This window comes from Mizuhopecten yessoensis, unplaced genomic scaffold, assembly GCF_002113885.1.
Source record: "Mizuhopecten yessoensis strain PY_sf001 unplaced genomic scaffold, ASM211388v2 scaffold3577, whole genome shotgun sequence".
Classification (NCBI taxonomy): domain Eukaryota; kingdom Metazoa; phylum Mollusca; class Bivalvia; order Pectinida; family Pectinidae; genus Mizuhopecten; species Mizuhopecten yessoensis.
Window position 1 is genome coordinate 29,178 of NW_018405114.1, and position 11,297 is coordinate 40,474.

The 11,297-nt window shown below is 43.2% G+C and overlaps 1 protein-coding gene across 1 annotated transcript in view; it reads left to right on the forward strand.

The window, feature by feature from the left end:
* Positions 1-370: 370 nt before the first annotated feature.
* LOC110447745 (visual pigment-like receptor peropsin) overlaps positions 371-11,297 on the forward strand; it is an 18,605-nt gene continuing 7,678 nt past the window's right edge. The window contains exon 1 of the mRNA XM_021493638.1: positions 371-918. Coding sequence (XP_021349313.1) covers positions 837-918 — 82 coding nt within the window. The 5' untranslated portion in view covers positions 371-836. The remainder of the gene's footprint in view (positions 919-11,297) is intronic.

An 11,297-nucleotide genomic window follows, 5' to 3' on the forward strand; every position in this document is an offset into this window, starting at 1 on the left:
GACAAACATTACTACATCAAATAAAATATAAATCTCACGGAATAATGACGTCACGTTACCATAGCGTCAAATGGCGGTAGACTCGGCGATTTGTTCAGTGGATGACAACTGATGACAACTGATGAGTTTCAGTCAAAACGGTGTTCGGCTATTTTTATAACCATAGTGTGAAATAAAAAAAACGTTTATGGCATTGGCTGAAAACTAGCTGTATCACTATAATAAGATTACCAGGTGGGTTATAAAACGAAAAAACCGTACACGCGTGACAAATTGACGGAGTGTCCATTTGAGATCTTAAACACCATAGAAAAAATCAATAATCTACTTTAGGTGTGGAATTGCCCATACGATATATGTTACCGACAAAGTACGACATTGACACTCTCGGTTGCCGACATTGGTCACAGTTGTTCCAGTAAAGGGGTTTGGAGATTGAGTCTGTAGGCGAGGTAACAACAGTCGATCGAACGTGACTCGACCGTTGTCGCCGCAGCACGCCTAACATCAGCTGCTGAAGAAGCCGCGCGCCAAGGCCAGCATACGAGTCAACGTGTGCAGGTCCATGTGACCAAACTTTCTGGAACCCACTTGTTTGTAACATCAGCGACGTGTATGTGGCTTACTGCACGGAGCTCAAACATCGTCGCCGAACATTGTCGTAGCTATTCCTTGCATTTGTTTTCAAGTCAAAGATAGAAAACATTTTTTTCTGAAATTTCCAAATTATTCGAAATAGGAATTTCTTTTAAAACGACACAAGTGCAACAGATTGGACATCACTGACCGCGAAGTGCAAGCTACGTTTCTAGGGGAACACGTAAGAATATCTCAAAATGCCTTCTCCTACGGAATCAGCAGTGGGAATGTTCTCCGCTTGGGAATTCCAGTGTGTCGGGATTGCCTACTTTATATTTGGTGAGTAGACTAATAGGTAGACTTGTAGAATAGTCTAGACTAATAGGTAGACTTGTAGAATAGTCTAGACTAACAGGTAGACTTGTAGAATAGTCGATTTGCATTTGTATTATAGCTGTCGGAAGAATCACTTAAATATCTAAAATCATAGAACGTTGTAGATGGATTGGGTACTTTTTAATATACACTTAGTAACACGCGCGTTACCTGACAAGTCTGTAAACTCCCGATGCCCTGTGTTAGGACCGGTATGAAATAATTAAAAACCTTTTAATCTGGTTTTTGATAGTGTCGAACTTAAACGATGCATAATTATGGCAAATATTTTAACCGCGAGTAAATAGTATACAATATCTTTCAGAATGACAACAAGCCGACACCTGCGTATTATAGCAATAAGGGCAGGTCGCTAATTATATAATGAACCGATAATGTGGTAATATGATTGGTGAAATCAGGATCAATGTTCGGCGCGTGATTAAGTCCAAACTGAAATACGATTTACGTCATCAATGGTACGACACAAGTACACGCACATCGCCACCCATCAACAGTCGATTACTCATCGATTCCGTGATTATAAGATTTAAGCGTTTACATACCTGGTTGCGATCTAACAAGTGCCTACACTAAGCTTCATAATCTGATGTAGGATCACACTCAGCGAGCTAACTGTTAAAGGCAACCCCAAACCAATTTTATTTTTCTTTAAAAAGTTATTAAATATTTTGAATATTTCATAATCAAACCCTCCTTGGCTTATTTGACCAATTCCAACGTCATTTTGCAAAGTTCCTACATCCAAGTTTATTAAAATCACACCCCAAACCCACCCTCTGGTATCTAAAACCCCAACATACACCCCCATCCCACCCCTTGGTATATAACCCACCTAACCATTCACCCCGATCCCACCCTCTGGTATCTAAGCCAACCAACCCCACATCTACCCTCTGGTATCTAACCTACACAACCCCACACCACTTCACCCCACACCCCATGCCACCCTCTGGTATCTAACCCACACCACACCACACAACTTCACCCCACACCCCATGCCACCCTCTGGTATCTAACCAACACCACACCACACCACTTCACCCTACACCCCATCCCACCCTCTGGTATCTAACCCACACCACACCACACAACTTCACCCTACACCCCATGCCACCCTCTGGTATCTAACCCACACCACACCACACCACTTCACCCTACACCCCATCCCACCCTCTGGTATCTAACCTACACCACATCACACAACTTCATCCCACACCCCATCCAACTCGCTGGCATATAACCCACAACTCACCACATCCCCTTCTTACCCTATGGTATCTATAATTTTGTCTTATAATGGTGGAGGAAGGGGAGACAAAGATATTAAAAAATAAAGTTTCGTTTCAATTTTACAAATGTTCTAACGGATATCCAAAATGATTAGATATCAAACTTAAATTAGCCAACAGAACGTAAACGTAAGTTAACCAACGTAATCTAGTATTGCATTCTTATGTCTACCAACATACATTCACATTGTATTATTATGTCTACCAACATACATTAACATTGCATTCCTGAGTCTACCAACATACATTAACATTGTATTCGTATGTCTACCAACATACATTAACATTGCATCCTTAAGTCTACCAACATACATAAACATTGCATCCTTATGTCTACCAACATTCATAAACATTGCATCCTTATGTCTACCAACATACATTAACATTGCATCCTTAAGTCTACCAACACACATTAACATTGCATCCTTAAGTCTACCAACATACATTCATATTGCATTCTTATGTCTACCAACATACATAAACATAGCATTCTTATGTCTACCAACATACATACCCATTGCATTCTTTAGTCTACCAAAATACATAAACATTACATTCCTACGTCTACCAACATACATTAACATTGCATTCTTTAGTCTACCAACATACATAAACAATGCATTCTTATGCTAACAACATACATTAACATTGCATCCTTAAATCTACCAACATACATTAACATTGCATCCTTATGTCTACCAACATACATTAATATTGCATTCTAATGTTAACAACATACATTAACATTGCATTCGTATGTCTTGTTACATATATGTTTATATACGAATAGTAGTGTGTAGTTTATTACCGAAGCGTTGTGTGTTGTTAATAACCGAAGCATATTGTGTTGTGTATAACCGAAGTTTAGTGTTTGTTTATAATCAAGTCATAGTGTTTTGTTTATAACCGAGGCGTAGTGTGTTGATAATAATTGAAGGGTCGTGTGTTGTTTATAACCTAAGCATGGTGTGTTTTTAATAACCGAAGCGAGGTGTGTTGTTTAAAACCGAAGCGTAGTGTGTTGTTTATAACCGAAGCCTAGTGTGCTGTTTATAACCGAAGCGTGGTGTGTTGTTTATAGCCGAAGCGTTGTGTGTTGTTTATAACCGAAGCGTGGTGTTGTCAATAACCGAAGTGTAGTGTGTTGTTAATAACCGAAGTGTAGTGTGTTCTTAATAACCGACGTGTAGTGTGTTGTTAATATCCGAAGCGAGGTGTGTGTGTTGTTTATAAGCGAAGCCTAGTGTGTTGTTTATAACCCAAGCGTGGTGTGTTGTATATAGCCGAAGTGTGGTGTGTTGTTTATAGCCGAAGCGTGGTGTGTTGTTTATAGCCGAAGCGTGGTGTGTTGTTTATAACCGAAGCGTAGTGTTGCTAATAACCGAAACGTAGTGTGTTGTTAATAACCGAAGCGATATGTGTTGTTAATAACCGAAGTGTAGTGTGTTGTTAATAACCGAAGCGAGGTGTGTTGTTTGTAGTCAATATATTGCTTTTCGTATATAGAACGACACCGAATGCAGATCTTGTGCCTTTAATGTAAAAACTATTATAGATAAAAGCTAGAGGAATGTATATTTCACAGATAAAACGTATACCAATTAAATTTCGACGAAATTTAGTCTTTTTCCTTCAATGAGCTCCAGATTGTACACTTCACTCGAAATTGTTAAATGCTTTCTGCTTTAAATGCTGCTTCATCTCATCAATATTTTCAGCGAGGTTTATTTCGATTGCCATAGCAGTTTTAAAATCCCGAATCTCTTGAGGAATTACTGTTTTACGTTGTTTCCCGTTTTAATCCCCCAACACTTATAGAAGAACTATAAATACCTAAGAGTGATGGTGGAGGGGGTTTCCCTTATCGTCTCTCTCATTCCACGGTCTTACTACTAACACCCTGATCTGACTGATTCCACGGTCCTACTACTAACACCCTGATCTGACTGATTCCACGGTCCTACTACTAACACCCTGATCTGACTGATTCCACGGTCCTACTACTAACACCCTGATCTGACTGATTCCACGGTCCTACTACTAACACCCTGATCTGACTGATTCCACGGTCCTACTACTAACACCCTGATCTGACTGATTCCACGGTCCTACTACTAACACCCTGATCTGACTGATTCCACGGTCCTACTACTAACACCCTGATCTGACTGATTCCACGGTCCTACTACTAACACCCTGATCTGACTGATTCCACGGTCCTACTACTAACACCCTGATCTGACTGATTCGACGGTCCTACTACTAACACCCTGATCTGACTGATTCCACGATCCTACTACTAACACCCTGATCTGACTGATTTGACGGTCCTACTACTAACACCCTGATCTGACTGATTCAACGGTCCTACTACTAACACCCTGATCTGATTGATTCCACGGTCCTACTACTAACACCCTGATCTGACTGATTCGACAGTCTGACTACTTACACTTTGATCTGACTGATGTTACGGTCTTACTACTAACACCCTGATCTGACTGATTCACGGTCTTACTACTAACACACTGATATGACTGATGTTACGGTCTTACTACTAACACCCTGATCTGACTGATTCCACGGTCTTACTACTAACACACTGATATGACTGATGTTACGGTCTTACTACTAACACCCTGATCTGACTGATTCTACAGTCTTACTACTTACACCTTGATCTGACTGATTGCACGGTCCTACTACTAACACCCTGATCTGACTGATTCCACGGTCCTACTACTAACACCCTGATCTGACTGATTCGACGGTCTTACTACTAACACCCTGATCTGACTGATTCCACGGTCTAACTACTTACACCCTGACCTGACTGATTCAACGGTCCTACTACTAACCCCCTGATCTGACTGATTCCACGGTCTTACTACTTACACCCTGATCTGACTGCTTCCACGGTCTAACTACTTACACCCTGATCTGACTGATTCCACGGTCTTACTACTAATACCCTGATCTGACTGATTCCACGGCCCTACTACTAACACCATGATCTGACTGATTCCACGGTCCTACAACTACTACTACTAACACCCTGATCTGACTGATTCGACAGTCTGACTACTTACACTTTGATCTGACTGATGTTACGGTCTTACTACTTACACCCTGATCTGACTGACTCCACGGTCTAACTACTTACACCCTGATCTGACTGATTCCACGGTCTTACTACTGACACCCTGATCTGACTGATGTTACACGTCTTACTACTAAAATGTTGATCTGACTGATTCGACAGTCTGACTACTAACACCCTGATCTGACTAATTTGACGGTCCTACTACTAACACCCTGATCTGACTGTTTCGACGGTCCTACTACTAATACCCTGATCTGACTGATTCCACGGCCCTACTACTAACACCCTGATCTGACTGATTCCACGGTTCTACTACTAACACCCTGATCTGATTGAATCGACGGTCTTACTACTTACACCCTGATCTGACTGATGTTACACGTCTTACTACTATAATGTTGATCTGACTGATTCGACAGTCTGACTACTAACACCCTGATCTGACTAATTTGACGGTCCTACTACTAACACACTGATCTGACTGTTTCGACGGTCCTACTACTAACACCCTGATCTGACTGATGTTACATGTCTTACTACTAGTAATGTTGATCTGACTGATTCGACAGTCTTACTACTAACACCCTGATCTGACTAATTTGCCGGTCCTACTACTAACACCCTGATCTGACTGTTTCGACGGTCCTACTACTAATACCCTGATCTGACTGATTCCACGGCCCTACTACTAACACCCTGATCTGACTGATTCCACGATTCTTCTACTAACACCCTGATCTGACTGATTTGACGGTCCTACTACTAACACCCTGATCTGACTGTTTCGACGGTCCTACTACTAACACCCTGATCTGACTGATTGCACGGTCCTACTACTAACACCCTGATCTGACTGATGTTACATGTCTTACTACTAGTAATGTTGATCTGACTGATTCGACAGTCTTACTACTAACACCCTGGTCTGACTAATTTGACGGTCCTACTACTAACACCCTGATCTGACTGTTTCGACGGTCCTACTACTAATACCCTGATCTGACTGATTCCACGGTCCTACTACTAACTCCCTGATCTGACTGATGTTACACGTCTTACTACTATAATGTTGATCTGACTGATTCGACAGTCTGACTACTAACACCCTGATCTGACTAATTTGACGGTCCTACTACTAACACCCTGATCTGACTGTTTCGACGGTCCTACTACTAACACCCTGATCTGACTGATTGCACGGTCCTACTACTAACACCCTGATCTGACTGATTCCACGGTCCTACTACTAACACCCTGATCTGACTGATGTTACACGTCTTACTACTAGAAATGTTGATCTGACTGATTCGACAGTCTTACTACTAACACCCTGATCTGACTAATTTGACGGTCCTACTACTAACACCCTGATCTGACTGTTTCGACGGTCCTACTACTAACACCCTGATCTGACTGATTCCACGATCTTACTACTAATACCCTGATCTGACTGATTCCACGGCCCTACTACTAACACCATGATCTGACTGATTCCACGGTCCTACTACTAATACCCTGATCTGACTGATTCCACGGTCCTACTACTAATCCCCTGATCTGACTGATTCCACGGTCCTACTACTACCACCCTGATCTGACTGATTCGATCGTCTTACAACTAACACCCTCATCCGACTGATTCCACGGTCTTACTACTAACACCCTGATCTGACTGATTCGACGAAGTGTTGGTCTACACTACTACTAACACCCTGATCTGACTGATTCAACGGTCCTACTACTAATACCCTGATCTGACTGATTCCACGGTCCTACTACTAATCCCCTGATCTGACTGATTCCACGGTCCTACTACTACCACCCTGATCTGACTGATTCGATCGTCTTACAACTAACCCCCTCATCTGACTGATTCCACGGTCTTACTACTAACACCCTGATCTTACTGATTCGACAGTCTGACTACTAACACCCTGATCTAACTGATTCGACGAAGTGTTGGTCTACAACAAGTTGAACCTTTGGTATATCTGACTGATTCCACGGTCCTACTACTAACACACTGATCTGACTGATTCCACGGTCTTACTACTTACACCCTGATCTGACTGATTCAACGGTCCTACTACTAATACCCTGATCTGACTGATTCCACGGTCCTACTACTAACACACTGATCTGACTGATTCCACGGTCTTACTACTAATACCCTGATCTGACTGATTCAACGGTCCTACTACTAACACACTGATCTGACTGATTCCACGGTCCTACTACTAACCCCCTGATCTGACTGATTCCACGATTCTTCTACTAACACCCTGATCTGACTGATTTGACGGTCCTACTACTAACACCCTGATCTGACTGTTTTGACGGTCCTACTACTAACACCCTGACCTGACTGATTCCACGGTCCTACTACTAATCCCCTGATCTGACTGATTCCACGGTCCTACTACTAATACCCTGATCTGACTGATTCCACGGTCCTACTACTAATACCCTGATCTGACTGATTCCACGGCCCTACTACTAACACCATGATCTGACTGATTCCACGGTCCTACTACTAATTCCCTGATCTGACTGATTCCACGGTCCTACTACTAACCCCCTGATCTGACTGATTCCACGATTCTTCTACTAACACCCTGATCTGACTGATTTGACGGTCCTACTACTAACAACCTGATCTGACTGATTCAACGGTCCTACTACTAATACCCTGATCTGACTGATTCCACGGTCCTACTACTAATACCCTGATCTGACTGATTCCACGGTCCTACTACTACCACCCTGATCTGACTGATTCGATCGTCTTACAACTAACACCCTCATCTGACTGATTCCACGGTCTTACCTAATTTGACGGTCCTACTACTAACACCCTGATCTGACTGACTCAACGGTCCTACTACTAACACCCTGATCTGACTGATTTCACGGTCCTACTACTAACACCCTGATCTGACTGATTCCACGGTCCTACTACTAACACCCTGATCTGACTGATTCGATCGTCTTACAACTAACACCCTCATCTGACTGATTCCACGGTCTTACTACTAACACCCTGATCTGACTGATTCGACAGTCTGACTACTAACACCCTGATCTGACTGATTCGACGAAGTGTTGGTCTACAACAAGTTGAACCTTTGGTATAGTTAGCCAAATGGTTAGCCCGCGTTAACACAGCCGTATACCAGGTTAGAAGTATGTTAATGACAATCATCCAGCTTCTAAGGGTCCCCTCCTCGTTCTTGTCAATTGTGTGCTCCTATCTACTTGTATAGAAATGAGGAAACTGGGTTTGGTAAATGAGGCAACTGGGTTTGGTCTTAAGGATAGGTTTTAATTAATCGAAGCGCTGCTCTTCAAACACAGCTGGGCTGTATGGCATGTCGCAGTGATATCGGATTTGTCACTAACACGGTATGTGTCACTGTCGGTGTAAATGTACGGAATATCGCCACAACATGTCTTTTAATTATCTTCAGTTGTGATTGTCAGAAGAGATTGTAAAATGTCACACACCTGCTTCCTAGAAGGAACCACTAGTCATACGAGAAACTTAAGAAGTAAAACATAATTAGTCACGTTATCGTTACAAAAATAGACGTGAAATAATGAAAAATGAAATCAGAAGTTTCATGTGTTTGGTAATCAATTTGATGATGCACATGGCCTCCGTGATAGACTGGCGTCGTTCCCCTTCCTCTCCCACCATCATCACAACACTACAGCAAAGCGATGTACACCTCTCCCAACACCATCACAACACTACAGCAAAGGGTTGTACACCTCTCCCAACACCATCACAACACTACAGCAAAGCGCTGTATACCTCTTCCACCACCATCACAACACTACAGCAAAGCGATGTACTACTCTCCCTCCACCATCACAACACTACAGCAAAGCGTTGTACACTTTTCCCACCACCATCACAACACTACAGGAAAGCGTTGTACACTTTTCCCACCACCATAACAACACTACAGCAAAGCGTTGTATACCTCTCCCACCACCATCACAACACTACAGCAAAGCGCTGTATACCTATCCCACCACCATCACAACACTACAGGAAAGCGTTGTACACTTTTCCCACCACCATAACAACACTACAGCAAAGTGATGTACACCTCTCCCCACCACCATCACAACACTACAGCAAAGCGATGTACACCTCTCCCACCACCATCACAACACTACAGCAAAGCGTTGTACACCTCTCCCACCACCATCACAACACTACAGCAAAGCGTTGTACACCTCTCCCATCACCATCAGAACACTACAGCAAAGCGTTGTACCCTTTCCCACCACCATCACAACACTACAGCAAAGCGCTGTACCCTTTCCCACCACCATCACAACACTACAGCAAAGCGCTGTACCTTTTCCCATAACCATCACAACACTACAGCAAAGCGTTGTACACCTCTCCCACCACCATCACAACACTACAGCAAAGCGATGTACACCTCTCCCACCACCATCACAACACTACAGCAAAGCGATGTACACCTCTCCCACCACCATCACAACACTACAGCAAAGCGATGTACACCTCTCCCACCACCATCACAACACTACAGCAAAGCGATGTACACCTCTCCCACCACCATCACAACACTACAGCAAAGCGATGTACACCTCTCCCACCACCATCACAACACTACAGCAAAGCGATGTACACCTCTCCCACCACCATCACAACACTACAGCAAAGCGATGTACACCTCTCCCACCACCATCACAACACTACAGCAAAGCGATGTACACCTCTCCCACCACCATCACAACACTACAGCAAAGCGATGTACACCTCTCCCACCACCATCACAACACTACAGCAAAGCGATGTACACCTCTCCCACCACCATCACAACACTACAGCAAAGCGATGTACACCTCTCCCACCACCATCACAACACTACAGCAAAGCGATGTACACCTCTCCCACCACCATCACAACACTACAGCAAAGCGATGTACACCTCTCCCACCACCATCACAACACTACAGCAAAGCGATGTACACCTCTCCCACCACCATCACAACACTACAGCAAAGCGTTGTACACCTCTCCCACCACCATCACAACACTACAGCAAAGCGATGTACACCTCTCCCACCACCATAACAACACTACAGCAAAGCGTTGTACACCTCTCCCACCACCATCACAACACTACAGCAAAGCGATGTACACCTCTCCCACCACCATAACAACACTACAGCAAAGCGATGTACACCTCTCCCACCACCATCACAACACTACAGCAAAGCGATGTACACCTCTCCCACCACCATAACAACACTACAGCAAAGCGATGTACACCTCTCCCACCACCATCACAACACTACAGCAAAGCGATGTACACCTCTCCCACCACCATAACAACACTACAGCAAAGCGATGTACACCTCTCCCACCACCATCACAACACTACAGCAAAGCGATGTACACCTCTCCCACCACCATAACAACACTACAGCAAAGCGATGTACACCTCTCCCACCACCATCACAACACTACAGCAAAGCGTTGTACACCTCTTGTATGTGTTTATAAGGAAACTATGATATTGCAATGAAATTGCATGCTCCAGGTTGCTACAAAACAACATTGTGTGCACCGGGATTATTTAACAACTCTACCAATATAAACAAGAGGCCCAAGAGGGCCTGTATCGCTCACCTGAATATTTAAGCAGTCATAGCAAAATATTCTCATTAAATATTATATTGCACTAAAAATATTTCCCTCGCAAACTTTGTTGGCTCCATCTGTTGAAACTACCAGCAAAATATTATTATAAGATTCTATGCTTTTTGATTCTTCTTCAGAAGTTGCTTGACATATTTTTCCCTGTGATCTTGTAAGTAGGTCAATGTCATTTTCCTTCTCAAATTGGTTAGCTCTATTCCAAAAAGCTACCAGCCAAATC